An 18,746-nucleotide genomic window follows, 5' to 3' on the forward strand; every position below is an offset into this window, starting at 1 on the left:
GAGCAAAGAATTTTTCAGGGCCTCTTTACCCCCACCAACTCCTCAGTTTTTTAATGAACATTTTAGAATTCTAGTAAGGTAGTTCAAACCGTTCGATGTTTTCTACTTGGAGATGTGAGCTATTCTTTTTTAGCAGAAAATATAAAATAAAGATAAGTTTCATTAAACTGCTAAATAAACTCACAGGGCAGCCCTTTATCGCTCCGGCCTGGAGGTGTTGGGAACATTAACAGTTAAAACTGCATTAGGGGGGCTGCCTGGGTGGCTCAGTGGGTTAAGCCTCTGCCTTCAGCTCAGGTCATGATCTCAGGGTCCTGGGATCGAGTCCCGCATCAGGCTCTCTGCTGGGCAAGGAGCCTGCTTCCTCCTTCCTCTCTCTCTCTCTGCTTGCCTCTCTGCCTACTTGTGATCTCTCTCTGTCAAATAAATAAAGTCTTAAAAAAAAAATTCATTAGGTACATAAGAGACTCTTAATCTCTCAAAACAAACTGAGGGTTGCTGGAGGGAGTTGGGTAGGAAGAGGGTGGTTGGGTTATGGACACTGGGGAGGGTATGTGCTATGGTGAGTGCTGTGAAGGGTGTAAGCCTGATGATTCACAGACCTGTACCCCTGCAGCAAATAATACATTATATGTTAATAAAAAATTAAAAATTAAAAAAAAACAGCATTAGCTGTCAAAACAAAGTAGGGGAAGCAGAGAGACTATGGAGTTGTGTGTTTTAAGGCCGTGACACCAGTTTCAGCAAAATTCTATGGTCTTTGGAATACTTTAGTGGGCTGGAGTGAGATTTTGTTTGCCACTCCTGAGTTTAGACATCACATGTTAGGTGAAATAATTCTTGATTTCTTCATTAGAAGAGTTTTTTGTTTTGTTGTCTATAGCAAAGTCAGCATTCATCTATTTAGCTTTTTAAATTCTTAGAGTCTCTCCAACTAATTTTTTAATTCATAAATTATATATCTTTCATCCTATCATTTTGTTTGCTTCCTCTCATCAATTTTTTTGGTCCTGTGCTGTTTTTTTCCTTTTTTCCTAGAACCTGTGTTCCTGTCCATCACTACTGGCCCTGTCTTTACTGAGTTTGTTGGGCTTTTTGTTTTTTTGTGCTTTTTTTGCTCTAGATAGCTTTGGGAAAAAATTTGGGTTTTGGATAGAGTAATTTCCCTTTTGCCCTATAAAGGAGACTATATAGAGACTTTTCAAAGAAGCAGATTTGGGATGAAGGAAGGATAAAGACTTGAACTAAGGATTTTAAACATTCAGTTCTTTGGCTTTAAAAACATTCTGGGAGTCCTCTACTCACCCGGTTGCGTTAAAAAGAGAATCCATTATAATCCTCAGTATGCCTTCTTCCCCACTTCTACAGTCTGTTCTTTAAAATCTTTAACATGGCTCTCAGATAAGCACCCTTTTTAAGAAATTTTACAGACTTTCCTGTTGATGTACAAATGGTTTTTAACAGTGGTGATTTAGCATGTACTTAAAAATTTCACTGTGGGGGTGCCTGGGTGGCTCCGTGGGTTAAGCCTAGCCTTCAGCTCAGGTCATGATCCTGGTGTCCTGGGATGAGCCCTGCATCAGAGGTCTCTGCTCCGCAGGGAGCCTGCTTCCTCCTCCCTCTCTCTCTGCCTGCCTCTCTGCCTGCTTATGATCTCTCTGTCAAATAAATAAATAAAAATCTGTTAAAAAAAAAATTTCACTGTGCCATAGTAATGATAGAAATCCATAAGTATCCTGTGTATGTTTCTTCCAGACAAGGTTTGAATATCAAATGAGCCTGGAGCCCATTAGGCAGACTTGCTGCTCATCTCTGAAGCACAATTCATGCACAAAAGAAAACAAAAATGAGCCATGCGGGGCTCGTTTTGGAACAGCTGTCGTTGCAGTGAGAGACCTCAATCTTGATGGGTTTGATGACATTGTGATAGGAGCACCCCTGGAAGATGATCATGGGGGAGCCGTGTACATTTATCACGGGAGTGGCAAAACTATCAGGAAGGAGTACGCACAAGTAAGAAGTTAAACACACACATTCCCACCCTTAAGCGTTAAGTGGGTTCAATGCTAGGCTTGCTTCTTGTCTTGCTTCATGAGTTATTTGATTATTTTTTCTTCTGACTTTATTGGGAAACTAGATTTAATTCTCTTTTAAGGTTTCTTTACAGGAGCATTATTTTGTATTTTATCATGTTATCTAGTTTTGGTTTTTTGGGTCTTTTTTTTTTCTGTTGTTATTTGCCACGTCTCCATGATCTGAACTCTCAGAATAGTCAAACACGAACCCAAAAAATGAACACTTTTTAGCGATACGATTTAACAGTTGCAGTGTGCCTGATCCTAAAAAGAGGATACCACTTTCTGAATAAGAGAATAATAATGATATGATTTAGCGAATAAAGATGAGGTTATTGTTTTTATATTCAGTATCTGTGTTATAATGAAATTGCATAACATTTATGTTTATGAATTAAATTGGTATGTTTTTGTGAACCGAATTTGGATTCCTGAAGGTTTATAATTTCCTCACAAATAATCCCTCTTGGAAAAAAATCAGAATACCTAAGCTTAACTTGCAGGGGATTTTTGTTGTTCTGGTTTTAAATTTATTATCAGTTAATGGTTCTAATCCATAAATGCAATTTTTTCCTGCATAAGAAAAATACCAATTTGCAGAAGTATTTAATGCACTATAAAAGTAGGAGAGTTTAAAGGAATTCTTCTAATGTAATTGTCTGTTTTTAAGTTACCATAAGTAATTAAGCACTGAACTACTTATATAACATGAAAAGAAAATCAGAACATCAATTATTTCTCTTTTATAGTTGTTCTTTTTGTACTATAGTGAAGAGAATTCTCAAAATCCATTCAAGTGAAGTTGTACTTTATTTTTCATAAAGTCATAATGACATTAGTGAGACAATAAAGTAAAGGGCATATTTCAGTAACAAACTTCCATCCACTTAGTAAATTATCTGTCTTCAAAAAATTCAAAAGTCTTCATGGTATTACTTAACTGAAAACAGGCAATATTAACCATGGGAACATGACGGAAGGAGGAACTGCAGGGAGGCATTTCTTTCTTGTGTTCTGCCACTTTATTCCTTCACTATTAATCCTGAAAACGTACTGAAATGGTGTTTGCAGTAGAAAAAAATAGGATGTCTAAATCATTAATAAGAGGATAGATTGTCATAAGAAATTTATTTTGTAAAATGGTGGTTACTCAAAGTTCAGCTTTAAATAACAACAAAAAAGAATATTACAGCTGAGTTTGCTTAATTATTGGCAAAATGCTTTCCCAAGGATAGGTGAGGGTGTGCTTGCTTGTTTCCATAGTAACCAGAGGTGCTGTTTGTGTATGTGATAACCCAAAATCAAACTGAATGAGCTCCTCCAGGACCAATGAGGCAGATGTTTCTGGTTCGTTTGCTGAAAATAAGGAAATACTTCCCAGCAAACCTTTCAGCATGAAAAATGTTTCCATTTGGTTTGCCTTATATGCTTCTTAATTTATGGTTTTCAAGAAGACCTCAAGTTTAGGGAGGGTCTGTCAGTCCTGTCTCCTTGCCTTCAGGTTCTATTAAAGTATTATCAGTTTGAACCAAAGCTAAGTCAGGAAGTACGAATATTAAACACATTCTGTGCGGGTATGTGACAAATCAGTCATCAAGAACTCCACATTCATTTGTACCTATTGAGCTTATAGTACCCTTGACTTTTAGCAAAGAAGATCATATACTGGGAAATGTATTTGATGGCATGTGCTATTTACAGCTACCCCCCCCAAATTCAGTAAACCCCAAACTGACCCCTGTGACAAACTTCTGCTCCTTCTCTTGCATGTGTGATGTGTTTTCAAGTTTCCAGTATCTTTAAATATCTCTGCATTATGGGACTGAGTGGGAACTAGAAAGGAGAGCCAGTTACTCACAATGTTTTCCTTGAGCATTAGACAAGATGACGTTATAAAATTTTTTTCCCCTCTCTCTGGTGTCAGTAACCCTGGATTATTTTGTCTGCACTATAAAAAGAATAACCTTTGGTAACAACTGAGTAATTCAGCTTGTCACCACATGAGGGGCTTCTTAGGCGGGTTTCCAAAAGATCTTTAATTTTCATTTTTTGTTACCCAATCCAAGTTCTCAGATTTATTTGAAACTGTTTTTGAAGAGACACTTCTGGCATAAAAACTCTCTGTTGGCACTTTCACAGCGTATTCCATCAGGTGGAGACGGCAAGACACTAAAATTTTTTGGCCAGTCTATCCATGGAGAAATGGATTTAAATGGCGATGGTCTGACTGATGTGACTATTGGGGGCCTTGGTGGTGCTGCCCTCTTCTGGTATGTATTTTAATAACATCCAATTCATCAGATAATACTTCACAAATAGCTACATAGCTCAGAGTATGATTGGACCTCCTGTCATACCAAATACCTGTTTTCTTTTGTACCCCATTATTTAGATCAAAGTTATGTAGTTAAAGAAGCTGAAGGAGTCATCAAATCTTAAATGGAGAAACCATATTAAAGGAACAAGTAGAACCACCTCTTAATTTGGGGTATTTATTATGTGCTTGGTGCTAAGGTAGATATTCTGTTTTAGGCGGCAGCATAGGAAAGAAGAGGGCTTCATAGAGAATTATATAAACAAGGAAACATGGCTAACTTTGAGCAGTTCACAAACTTTTTAAAGATTTTATTTATTTATTTGACAGACAGAGATCACAAGTAGGCAGAGAGGCAGGCAGAGAGAGAGAGAAACAGGCTCCCCACTGAGCAGAGATTCCCATGCAGGGCTTGATCCCAGGGTCCTGGGTCCTGGGATCATGACCTGAGCTGAAGGCAGAGGCTTTAACCCACTGAGCCACCCAGGCGCCCCAGAGTAGTTCACAAACTTTTTAGGGTAATTGACTCTTTACTCATTTACCTAATATGTATAATTAGATAATTGTGCATCATTGTCTGTGTTTTTATTATAAATGTGTATATATATAACATATGCAATATATATTATATATATATATATAATATTTTTACCATACCATACATAGATGGTAACTGCACTTATTGTGGTGAGCATAGCATAATGAATAAAATTATTGAATCACTATGTTACAAACCTGAAACTAATATAATATTATATACTCTAGTTCAACTTTAAAATTTGAAAAAAAATTCTAACTAAAAATAGAGATAATGTTTAAAAACTTATGGTCAAATAAAAATTGTACACTAAACTATACACAGATAATAACCATTATGTTAAAAATGTCTTAATTGTACAGTAGGGGGAAAAGAAAACTGTAAGGTGGTGCCTAAGAAAGGAGAGTGCTGGACAGCAAGGAGCTATGACTTTGGGGAGGGCTCACCCAGAAGCAGGGCTCCAAACCCGAAGTCACCAGTGTCAGCAACAAAGGATACAGTTTAAACTGTTAATCCTGGATTAATGTATTATGATAACCTTAACTCAAAAAATATTTAGTTTAGTGACTCTCCTATTAAAAATATATACATTATGGGGCACCTGGGTGGCTCAATGGGTTAAAGCCTCTGCCTTCAGCTTAGGTCATGATCCCAGGGTCCTGGGATCGAGCCCCGCATCGGGCTCTCTGCTCAGCTGGGAGCCCGCCTCCCCCTCTCTCTCTGCCTGCCTCTCTGCCTACTTGTGATCTCTGTCAAATAAATTTTTAAATCTTTAAAATATATATATGTGTATATATATATATACACACTATAAAATATATATATATTTAAAAATCTTTAAAATAGTGTATATATATTACATACTTTATATATATACAGATATATATATATAATATATATACACACACACACACACACACACACACACACACATTATAAGGGCAATTTTTACTCTCCAGTTTTGTTTCAAAGATTTCTTAAAAAGCTCTGAAGACTTATCCTCTTTTACCCCCAGTCAGTGCTTTATCACTGATGGGCCAAAATGGCAGAGTTGTACCCTGTGATTGCCCAGCAGAAGGGACCAGACCAACAGACAGGGGCACGAAGACCAAGATTTATGATGCCAAAGGAGGGACTGAGAGTGGATATAGGTGGCAGGCAATAAACAGAAGCCCACCCCAATCAGGGACTTTCAGGAGCAGATATGGAGAGCCCCATTTTGTGGAACAAATTGCACCATAACCCCTTTAAAGACATTGTTGGGGCAGAGGGATGTGTGGAGGAAAGTGGTCAAGGCAGCCTCATTCCTGAAGGATCCAAACTACTGAGCAGGGAATTAGACATGCTAGTTCATTGCTGGTGAAAGAGTAAACTGGTTAAAATGCATTAGAAGGTATTGCCAGTAAGTGTTAAAGAGCCTTAGAATATTCATACTTTTTAACAAGGAATTTGCTTCCTAAATTTTTAAAGATTTAATCTACATTGAAGGTATACAATCTTTAGAGTCATCACAGCACTGTGGTAGTAACTATTTTTAAAAAAAATAAATTAATGAAGGACTGAGTAAATAGATTACAACACATGCATATGTTGGAATAGTATATTGCCATTAAAACTAATGTTCCCAGAAAAATACAGATATTGGAAATCTGCTCATTATATTATGATGCTTTAAAAGTATGTATGGATGTATGTGCATGTGTGTATCTCTCTATACACACACACACATTTATACATATACAGATATATTCTTCTGCAGAGAAAAAGAAGCGCATCAAATATTAATGGTAATTATTGCTGAGTGGTAGATTTACAAGTGATTTCTGTTTTCTTTGTTTCCTTTTTTTATGTTTCCCTGTCTTCTATGGGTAAGATGTTTAAAATAAAAATAATTAGAATATTTTAATGCAAAAGGAAATCAAAGACTTATGTATTCACGAGATACGTATCCATAGTACCTGTACTTGTCTGTACAAGTATTACAGTGCACATGAGTTGTCCACGGGGCTTGGGACTCTTTCCAGATTGGGAACAAACTCAAAGATTCCCAAAATACGGTTTTGGTTCTGAGGTTGCACCTGAGCACGTGGTTCCATCTTCCTTCCGTCACAGGCAAAACAGATTTTTGACTTATGAACTGTAAGGAATGAAAAATAATTTTCCTTCTAGCCTTTTGAGCTCTTGGCTGACACCCCTGTAACAAAAGACAGATTAACAAGAGAAAAACAAGTTTATTAACACGCATACCCCGTGTGTACATGGGAGATACCCAGAGAAAAATGAGTAATTCTTTGAGGTGGCTTAGAATTCGGACTTAAATACCATCTTATTAGAGCAAGGGAAGAAGGTATGTAGGCCTCCCTGGGGAGAGAAAACACTGCACTCTGCTCATGCACATGTTCTCTCTCACTCTCACTCGCTCTCTCAAATAAATAAATAAAATTGTTAAAAATAATAAAAAATAAATCTTTTTAAAAAATCACCAAAGAAAGTGAATCCTGCGAGCCCAACTATACACAAAAAAGAATCCCCATCAGTGCTTTCGCACTGCACTCCCATAATGATGGCATTCATTAAATATGAAGATGGGGGAGTAATCGTCATTGTTTCTGTTTGTAGGTCCCGAGATGTGGCTGTAGTTAAAGTGACCATGAATTTTGAACCCAATAAAGTGAATATCCAAAAGAAAAACTGCCGTGTGGAAGGAAAGGAAACAGTATGCATAAATGCTACCGTGTGTTTCGATGTGAAATTAAAGTCCAAAGAAGACACAATTTTTGTAGCTGGTAAGTGTCTTATGTGTACCAAGTACTTTGGGGCAGGAGAACAATACATTTGCTCCCACATGATGACATCCACTAAGATACTGTATTTTCCCCGATGATGGGGATCTGCATATCAGATTTACCCCTGTGAACATGTTGAACCTTGAAAAAAAAATCTACTGAAGAGAGAATATGTTACAGAACCCAATAAAATCTGGAGCAGAAACTATATGCTTATATACAATGGTCTCCACAGTCCATGGTTCCCCTCTCTCTCCCATTTACCACAAACTACGAAGTGCTAAAAACAATAATAATAATACCAGTTCAGAAGTAGAGTTTGGACGTTGGGCTCCCTAGGAGCCCAGTTTTCCTTCCTGTGGGTTTTCACAAACCCTCTCTTTCTTCTCCTGCCCTCTCTTTACTAAGACTGCTATTGCAAAGGACGTGAATGCTTTGCAACCCCACTTTCTGAGCTCTCTTTACTCCACTCAGAACGTGATCCTGGTTTTTGAGCATCAGACATGTTGTGGGTGTGTGTTCTCAGGCACAGTCTAGGAATGTCCTCCTCCCTACACATACACTTCCTGAGGTATTTTTATAATGATATTGAAATATGTTGGAGTCAAAACTGTGGAGGTCATTGGCTGCAAATAGAATATGAAAAATCATTAATCCTTAAGATCTGTTTCTCTTAGTTTGCTCTTCATGTGCATAATTATGCTCTCCAATAGCCCTCTGACTAGTTTTAGGTATAGAAATATAAAATATGATTTACATTTCCACATACAGCATTATTTCAATCTCATTTATTTTTGTAAAATAAGCGATCAAATAAGTAGAATTATTGCCTTTTTAGAAAGTATAGGTTTAACTTGTTTTTTATTTTGGTACGCCTATTTTATGAAACTTCTTTGGTAAGCTTCTTTGATTACATGCTCTGAAGAGTCTGAAGTAACTTTTTCATAAAATATATAAGAATTCATTAGTGTATATTTTTCTGTCTATTGAAATAAAATCAATATTCTAAACAGGGCTTCAACATTGCTAAACTAAAAAAACAATTTAAGTGAAAACCCAATAAACACATGCATAATCAGAAATTTAGTTTCTATGTTGATGTACCTGTTGTATGAGTGTGTGGGTGTGCATATGTACACACACACACAGAGAGAAAGTAGTTCTGAAGGTTATCGTCATGACTGGGACTACCATTGTACTACAGGAGTGTAGGTAAGCTGAGTAATGGAAACTTTCTGTTGACTGTTTGCTCAAGAGATTTTTCTATAATGCTAACTTAATGAACTGAACCATATGAAAATCACCCCAGGCAAATATTTCTGTCATTTTATTTCCAGATATGCAGTACCGCGTCACACTAGATTCACTAAGACAAATATCACGAAGTTTTTTCTCTGGAACTCAAGAAAGAAAGATTCAAAGAAACATCACAGTTGAAGAATCAGAGTGCACTAAGCTGTCCTTCTACATGTTGGCAAGTAAATCATATGTTATAACTGCTTTATTCTAAATCAAGAATAAAGCATAAATGTCTTATTTCAAGCCAATCTTACGATTTTTATTTCAAAGTGCACATGATGAAGTAAACTTCATTTATTTGGTCACTTTATCAGAAAATCACAGGCCTGATCTTCTAATTTCCAGATGCATTTCATAAAACCATCTTTTGTCTTCCCTATGTGTGTGTTATCAGTCATCCATATATTATGGAACAGTAGAAGGCACATGGCACTAGTTGATAAGAAACCTGCATTCATTCATTCATTCATTCATTTTTTGCATTCATTCACTTATTCTTTCAAATTGAAAATACCATTTAACTTTTGTGGGCCTCACCTGTCAAATGTGTATTACATTTGATGTAAGTGCTTACATGCCCTGAGGAGAAACTGTTGGGCCATATGTTTTTTGGGGTCCTTTCTTGTCCATTGAACTATATGTTTCACTCTTTGACTTTAAATCGAAAAGAAAAAAATCTGCTATTTTCTATCATCCATAGGCTTTGTGCTACCTAAGTTTCTTTCTATTACACTAATAAGGGAGGCTTGCGAAGCAAATTATTAATCTCCAAAGATGGCTAGGAAGCCAGTTTGAACCATTTAAATACATTTTATTGAGTCATTATATAGAGAGAGAATGTTCCCAATGAGGGCGGGAGTTTTTTTTAACATTTTCTTATAATGCACATGATACCTAAAGAAAAAAAAAAGAGGGAAGAGTGGAGGTAATGACAAAATACTGATTTTAGTGACTGAGACAGACTTGAGATTTACACATGATCCTGGAACTTTACAGGAAAACAGGCTGATTTCCCCCCACATCTGATTTATTTCTATATTCTTGATGTATTCATATTCTATATTTTTTTAAATATTATAGTCAGGGAAGGAAAGTGACAGGAAACATCCCTATTAGTGTACTGTATTTTTCTTCAGTGATTTTCAAGTCAATATTCCCCATAGTATATATCAAAATTAACATATCTATCAACACTAAGATCAATCTATAATCAGAAAGAAAAAAAAACTGGAGTTATCCTCCTATTTACTTCATCAGAACTGAGCATTTAGGAATTAGAACTTGTATAAAATTTGAAAGGGTGTGAAACCAGACATGCCCCTGCCTTCAACCTGCTAGAAATCACTTAGTGTATATTTGTCTAAAATGTAGAATCTAGCTATGTGTAGGCACTTGGTAGTAAAAGGAATGATCTAGTTTCAAAATTTCTAAAATTCTTTTAGATTTTAATAGATACATTGACATTTGTTCTGGAGTCAGTCAGCCAGGATGGAATTTGTCTTAAAGCTTCCCCACATTCCAAGTGATTTTGACCAAGTTGTTAGCCTCTTAGAGGCCCAGGTTTTCATTTGTAAAATAATGACTATAATAGTCACTCATCTCGGAGGACTGTTGAAATACTTCTCAATAATGTGTGTAAAGCTCATAATCCCAGACATGCCATAAATGATGGCTGGTACTCATGATATTATAAAACAATATTGATTGCATTCATATCACTTACATATCATTTGACATTATAAAATTCTTGCAACTCGAGGCATATATTATACTAATGAAATTCAACTCAGTTTAAAGCAACTTTGCTCATTTGAGGTTGGAAGTATTACATGGCAGTTTTTAGCTCAAGATCTCAAGAGAAAAGATGTTACTATGAAAGGAGCCCAGGGTGGTATACGCTGCCATGGCAAACTATGGCACATCCTATTACTACAGCAGGACTGCTGAGAAGCCAGGTGACTCGACTGGTCATCCGGAAGCCTTTGCATTCAGCAGTGTCCCTTATCATGGTAGAAGGCAGTCTCTCTCCAATGAAGCAAAAACCTGATGACATCGTGTCTGATCAGGTGCACAAAAATGTTCCAGTAACCCTGACCTACAGGGGCAGAAGAAGGAAGCCATAACAAGGTCAGAACATGCAGCAAATATGATACCAATGATAAAATATGTTATGTTTCAATCTGTAGGACAAGCATGACTTTCGGGACTCTGTAAGGATAACTTTGGATTTTAATCTGACTGATCCAGAAAATGGGCCTGTTCTTGATGATTCCCTACCAAATTCAGTACATGAATATGTAAGTTGGATTTTTTTTTTTTTTAAATTCAGGATGCCTGCATGTGAACATATTGTGGGGGAAAAAAACCCTAAAACACATAGACCCACACATACAACCCTAACTCATTTTTTTAAAAAAAGAATGAGACTCTTCTAGACTTTTCTCAACTCTTCGGCTTCCTATTGTTGGAGGAACTTACAAATAGCACCTATTTTTATCTCCCCTAAATTTGGGACCAATTGAAAGAAGGACATGGGTTAGCCTACAGGAATTCCCTTTATTACTAATAAACACCGGGTTTGGTGTTTGTGGCTTAGGCATACTGGGTGTCCTCCTGCTGAACAAGGCTTAGACCACAGATAACCAAGTGCATCATCAGCAGTGCTCATCAATCTCAGGCCTCTTTCAAGGGGGCCCACCTCATAAAACTTGCAGAATGAAGATAGAGAGCAAGAATGTATGGCTCCCATGGGCACATGCTGCCCCAAGAGCAGAAGAGGTGGGAAGAGCTGTATTCACCCCGCTCCTGCTTCCAAATCCACAGAGTCCATTGTCTTGCCCCTGAGAAAGAGTGAGTGAGCAAGTAGAAAGATGGGGTGGCACTAGTGGAGCAAACGTTTGGGGTGGAGAATTCGTTTTCTCTACACCCGTATCTTTTGCTTTCACTTTCCTCCTTTCAAGAATAGTGATTGGGTGTCTTACATGTACCAAGCTTCAGAGTTTACAGTCTAACCTAGGAAACAGGTATTAGTTGGATTAAAGCATGTGGTCTGGAGGAGAATTTAATTGTTTGATGGGAACTTCTGCCTAAGCAGACAGAAGTTGTGACATTTAAGTTGAGACCTGAAGCCTAGGAGGATTTTCCATCCTATTCACAGGAGTGGAGGGAGCAGTGTTTTATGCACAGAAACATGTGTTAAAGGTCTGAGGCATAAAGGAACTGCACTAAAGTCTCTAATGTGGCTGAAGCTGAAGAGCGAGGTGGGAAGGTGACGTGGGATAGGGAGGGAGGCATAGGAAGGAGCCAGGTCATTCTGGGCTTTATGCTACTGCACAGATTATCTTGAAGCAATGGAATGCTGTTGGTAGTTTCAACTGTTTCAGTGATAGCACTGGATTTATATCTTTTTAAGGATTACTCCAGCTGCAACGTGGAGAGTGATTGGAGGAAGCATGGTTGGAACAAGAGTGGGTGCGGGAGACCACTTAGGAATCTGTTGCATTAGTTCAGGGAAGAATAAGGATGGCTACACTAGAGGTGACGGTGGCAATGGAGAGTTGGGAGATGCTTAGAAGAGAAGTAGAATGGAGAGCTCTTAGTGAAGGTTTAGGCAAGAGGGTGGGGCTTAATGGGAAGACGAGTCAAGGAAACTCTAGTTATGTGGCTTGACCATTTTTTACCTCTGAGCTCTATTACATTTCTAAGGCTTTTATTCTTTTCAATAGAAAATCTCATAACGGGGGTTGAGTGTTGAAGTGTTCTCTCGTAGATTTAGATCTTAGAGTACTTGACTTGATTTTTTTTTAAGATTTTATTTATTTATTTGACAGAAAGAGAGACCATAAGTAGGCAGAGAGGCAGGCAGAGAGAGAGGGGGAAGCAGGCTCCCCGCTGAGGAAAGAGCACGACGCAGGGCTCGATCCCAGGACCCCGAGATCATGACCCGAGCCGAAGGCATAGGCTCTAACCCACTGAGCCACCCTGGCGCCCCTTGACGTGATTTTTTTGAAACTATTCTACTCTGGCAGACTAAAGCCAGCAAAAAACATGTGTGAAAACTGTGCGTTCTCTAAAGGACTGAAAGAATTTATATTCAGAAGTTTATTATTTTTCCCTATAAATTATAGGAATAAACTTAAAATTCCTCATGACTTCTGCAGTGGAGTCTGTTCTCTTTATGAGCTGCTTAACTTAGTTTGGCAATATGTCACTTCACCAAGCAGGTAATAAGTAATTTTCAATCATGCTTAACTAAATGTTGAAAAACGCTTTCCTGTGACCATTTTCAGATTCCTTTCGCCAAAGACTGTGGAAACAAGGATAAATGTATCTCGGACCTCGCCCTGAAAGTATCCACCACAGAAAAGGACCTGCTTGTTGTCAGGTCTCATAACGATAAGTTCAATGTTAGTCTCACAGTCAAAAATAAAAAGGACAGTGCCTATAACACCAGAACCATAGTGCACTATTCTCCAAATCTAATTTTTTCAGGAATTGAGGTAAACTTTTAGTTTTATATTTGCTTATTCTTGTAATAATCATTTATTGAGCCGACTTTTCCTGCTACTGAACTAATTGTTTTTATTGAGTTTAGAAGAATAGAGAGCGTTTTGGACAAATTATTAGTACTCACTAATGGTGAAAGTATGAAATTTTTTTTAAAAAGTTTTTTTTTTGATGAATGTCTTTGGAGATCTATGACTTTTCTTAGATTCAGCATGAGGATAGGATCACTGATTTATCAAAATCATACATTTTGTAGAGGCATTACATAGCTGAAATTGAGACAAACTCAAAGAAAAATATAAACATAACAGAGTCAAGACAGTTGAACAGAGGTGCAGAGAAAGGAATGTATGTATGGAACAAAAAAATATTTACAAGAAAAAAAATCAAGATACCACTTCTCATTTTCTATGTAAAATCCTTACATTGGAAAAAGAGATGTTAAATCACAATGTGTCATTGTCATAACAGTTTTTTTTTTCATCTTGGCAATAACATACAGCTGCATAAGATGCTATATCAGCAATAATTAGTACTTCCACATTTGAATTTTGCTTTTAATTCTGATCTCTGAATGAATCCCCCTTATTTACAATTCTGTCTATATGTAATGAATTAGTAATATGTATGATTCACATTAAAAATTAGTAATATGTATGATTCACATTAAAAAAACATTTTTAATGTTTGTGTAAATTCAGTTTGTGTAAATTCAGACTTTCACTGATATTTCTCTCTATTTATTAGGATACCACTTAAGGACATGACGACTAACAGAGGCTTAAAAAATGTCCTCCATTACTACCACATATTTTAGATTCAGTAAAGAATGTTAATTGTAAATCCAAATGTGCAAAGTGATGCTAGAAAAATGTTACCACTGAATTTTTCTCTGGAACGTGGACTATATTAAAAATCATTGCCAGTATCCTCTTCAACTAACTTCATGGCTTTGGTACAGAGGGAGGACTATAAAAATAAACAACGTGTCTCCCCTACATCTATTAACAATAAAAACAGTAATAATAATGACAACCTTTTCCTGAGTCATATTATGTTCCAGGCACTGTTCTAAGCATTCCACTTACTCAATTCTCATTAAGTAGATAGGTATCTTTGTACTACAGAGATTCTAAGATAAACCCTTTCAGTCACATTTTAACTTTGCTGTAACCGCATTATACAGTCGATATATTTACTTAACTGGCAGCATTTCCACTCCTCTTATTCGTACACAAAATACTGGTGAGTCTCCTACTATTCAGTGGCATTTACAGTTTGATGAAATTGAGTATGACTGACCTCACTTAACAGAAAATCAGGCTCAGAGAAGTGAGCCTTTCTCTTTGACAAGGAGAAAGCTAATAGTGATGGAGTCAGAATTGAACTCCTGGTGGTCTCAGGTCCGAACCTGTGCTCTTACCGCTGAGTGAAACTCTTCTCATGACAGCCACTCACTGTGGGCTTCCATGTGGCAGTCTGGTATGTGTGGATTATTTCATCCACCCTATGTGGCGCATGCTGTTCATGCATCCACTGTGCAGTGGGACACCTAGACAAGATGTGATGTGCTTTGCCTTTCAGTCTCCCTCAAGTAATGTTTTCAGATTTCCCATGGATGGTGACACAGGTGATCCCATAATGCCGTGACTCTCCCAAATAAACTGAGAGACAAATCTTAGCAAGGCAGGGTCCAAGGCACAGCTGGGAAAAATCTGGAAAAACCAAGCTCAAGTATTTCACCTGTGTGTCTGCTCTAATTCTGCTTACTTTTTCTTCCAAGGCTATCCAAAAAGACAGTTGTGAATCCAATCATAATCTCACATGTAAGGTTGGATATCCTTTCCTGAGAAGAGGAGAAGAGGTAAGCAGATTATAAAACATACATGTGGCAACTGGATATGAAAAATACTGTGCTCAAGTTAAATGTATAAATCCCTCTAATGGTATTTTAGGATGATGCAGATGAAGTTTGAGTTCAAGATTTTGAGATACTGGAATCAAGAACCAATTAGTGCATGAGCCAAACTCAAATGCTAAGACAAAATTTAAAATTATACTTGATATTTTATCCAATAGTAGTAGGCTTTTCTGGCCTGTAGACAAAACAAATCTTTCAATTTTTTAGAATCTTTTAGAACTTTGTATAGAAACTCTTTTTTTTTTCATTTCTCTCTCTCTCTTAAATAATATCCTCATTGATATATAATTCACATACCATAAAATTCACTTATTTAAACTGTACAGTTAAGTGAGCTTTTGTATATTCACCAAATGGTGAATTCTGCAGCCATCACCACAATCAATCTTAGAACATTTTTGTATCCCCAAAAGAAACTCTGTACACATTACCAGTTACTTCTCTTTTTTCTCCTCCAATCCCTCCCCCAACCTCAGGCAACCACTAATCTACTTTCTTTCTTTATGGGTCTACCTATTCAGGACATTTCCTATAAATGGAATCATACAATCTGTGATCTTTTATAACTGACTTTTTTCATTTACCATAATGTTTTCAAGGTTCATCCATGTATAAGCAGTTCCTTTTAATTTCCAAATACAATTCCATTTTGTGGATGTAACATATTTTATTTATTCATCTATCATTTGTGTTGTTTTCGCTTTTTGGCTACTATGCATAATACTATGAATATCTGTGTACAGTTTTTAGTATGGGGATGTTTTCCATTCTCTTAGGGTGGAATTCCTTGGTTTGGTGATAACTATGTGCAACATTTTAGGAAGCTGCAAAACTGTTTTCCAAAGTGACTGCCCCATTTTCCATTCCTACCAGCAATATATGTCTTTCTTCACATTGTTACTGCCTGTGATTTTGATTTGTGTTTCCTTAATAGCTGATGATGTTGAACATCCTTTCATGGGCTTACTGACCATGTGTATATCTTCTTTGGAGAAATGTCTATTCAGATCCTTTACTATGGATGTCTTTTTTTTATTATTGAGTTGTGAGAGTTCTTCATATATTCTGCTTTCAAGTCACTTATCAGATATATGATTTGCAAATATTTTCTCCCATTGTCTTTTCATTTTTTTTTCAAAGATTCTATTTATTTATTTGACACACAGAGAGAGCACAAGCAGGGGGAGCAGCAGGCAGAGGTGGGGAGAGAAGCAGACTCCCTTCTGAGCAAAGAGCCCAATGTGGGGCTCTGTCCTGAGACCCTGGGATCATGACCAGCGCCGAAGGCAGATGCTTAACCAACTGAGCCACCCAGGCACCCTTGTCTTTTCACTTTCTTGATGGTGCCCTTTGAAACACAAAGATGTTTACTTTGATGAAGTCTAATTAATCTATTTATCCTTTTGTCCCTCATGCTTTGCTAACCCAAGATCACAAAGATCTACTCCTGTTTCCTTCCAAGAGCTGTATAGTTTTAGCTGTTACATTTGGGTTTCTATTCATTTTGATGAACTTTTGTGTATTGTGTAAAAGGAGAGGGTCCAACTTCATTCTTTGCATTTGGATATCCAGTTGCCCCACACCATCTGTTGAAAATGTCATTCATTCCCCCATTGAATTGTTGTGGCTCTTTTATTGAAAGTGACTTGACCATAAACATATGGGTTTATTTCTTGATTCTCAATTGTATTCCATTGATCTATATGTCTGTCTTTATGTCAGTACACTGTTTTGATCACTGAACTCTTTTGCAATCTTTGCAGTCTGAAAATGTAAGTCTTTCAGCTATGTTTCCCTTTTCAAAAGTTGTTTAGCTCTTCCACGTCCCCTGTATTTTCATCTGCACTTTAGGGTCAGCTTGTCAAAAAGGCCAGCTTGGAGTTTGATAGGGATTACACTTAATCTGCAGATCAGTTTGGGGAGTATTACCATCTTCAAGATATTAAGTCTTTGATCCATGACTATGGAATGTCTTCCTATTTATTTAGATCTTCTTTAATTACTTTCAAAAATGTTTTATATTCTTCAGAATACAAGTTTTAGACATCCTTTGTTAAATGTATTCCTAAGCATTTATTCTTTTTTAATGCTATTTTATTTTTGTTTCTTTCTTTTTTTTTTTTTTTTTGAAAGAGAGAGAAAGTGGTGGAGATGGGCAGATGGAAAGGGAGGGAGAGAATCTTAGACAGACTGCACACTCAGCACAGAGCCCATCATGGTGCTTGATCTCATGGCCCTGAGATCATAATCTGAGCTGAAATCAAGAGGCAGATGCTTAAACCACTGAGCCACCCAGGCACCCCCTTTAACGCTATGTTAGATGAAATTCTTTTCTTAAATTTATTTTCAGATTGTTTATTGCTCATATATAGAAATACAAATGATTTTTTAATATTGATCTTTTGTCTTGAAACCTTGCTGAAATTATTAGTTCTAATAGTTCTTTAGAGGATTCCTTAGGATATTCTACATATAAGATCATGTCATCTGCAAATAGAGGCATCCTTCCCAAGCCAGTGCCTTTTATTTCTTTTTCTTGCCTACATACCCTGGCTAAAACCTACAGTAGTAGTGAACAGAAGTGAGAGAGTGCTTTCATGTCTTTTTGAAAACAATATTTGTTTCCATGAAAAACAGAATATCTGTTTGAATGATAAACAACATATTTGCATATATTTTCATTGAAGGTTACTTTTCAGTATGAATATTTGCTCCTCCATTCATATTGAGTTAATGAGGGAAATATTGAATCAAAGTGATAAGAAGATATTTTACTTACTTGACTTAGTCTTTAAAATAAGATAGAAATACCATCCCAATTTCAACTTCTTCACATCATAACATTTTTTAATATAAAACTTCAAAATAGATCTTTGTCACCTTTATCACATATCCTAAAAAGACGACAAACACTGAGTTAGACATCTGGAAATGACAGAGTCACATATCTATAATGAAGTCTTTTAGCTCCTCTTTTTGCAAATGAGAATTCAGAAAGGTCTTTTCCCTTCACACATATGGCATGGCTACTAAGGACTGAAAAAACTACAAATGACAGTAATTATCATTGAATTCAATAAACCATTTTAGCTATGAAAATAACTAGGTGTACCACTTTACTTTAGGAACGTCATTATCAAGCCCATTTCTTGACTATCTCAAATGAAATTTATTGTGGAATTACATTTCTTCCCTAAAAATCTATAAAACATATATCATATTTTAAAAAATATACCCATGATTCCTCTATTTTGACATAGAAATAGTGAATTTCAACTCACTTCTACTTCTTCCTCTGGCCACTTTA

At 36.7% G+C, this 18,746-nt stretch overlaps 1 protein-coding gene across 1 annotated transcript in view; it reads left to right on the plus strand.

Moving 5' to 3' along the window:
* ITGA1 (integrin subunit alpha 1) overlaps positions 1 to 18,746 on the plus strand; it is a 158,198-nt gene that overhangs the window by 116,200 nt on the left and 23,252 nt on the right. Inside the window, exons 14-20 of the mRNA XM_032851453.1 lie at positions 1,756 to 2,013; positions 4,215 to 4,345; positions 7,547 to 7,713; positions 9,051 to 9,187; positions 11,199 to 11,309; positions 13,302 to 13,511; positions 15,302 to 15,382. Of these exons, the coding sequence (XP_032707344.1) occupies positions 1,756 to 2,013; positions 4,215 to 4,345; positions 7,547 to 7,713; positions 9,051 to 9,187; positions 11,199 to 11,309; positions 13,302 to 13,511; positions 15,302 to 15,382 (1,095 nt within the window). The remainder of the gene's footprint in view (positions 1 to 1,755; positions 2,014 to 4,214; positions 4,346 to 7,546; positions 7,714 to 9,050; positions 9,188 to 11,198; positions 11,310 to 13,301; positions 13,512 to 15,301; positions 15,383 to 18,746) is intronic.

This window comes from Lontra canadensis, unplaced genomic scaffold (assembly GCF_010015895.1).
Source record: "Lontra canadensis isolate GAN:19392208 unplaced genomic scaffold, GSC_riverotter_1.0 scaffold5, whole genome shotgun sequence".
In the NCBI taxonomy this organism is placed as follows: Eukaryota; Metazoa; Chordata; class Mammalia; order Carnivora; family Mustelidae; genus Lontra; species Lontra canadensis.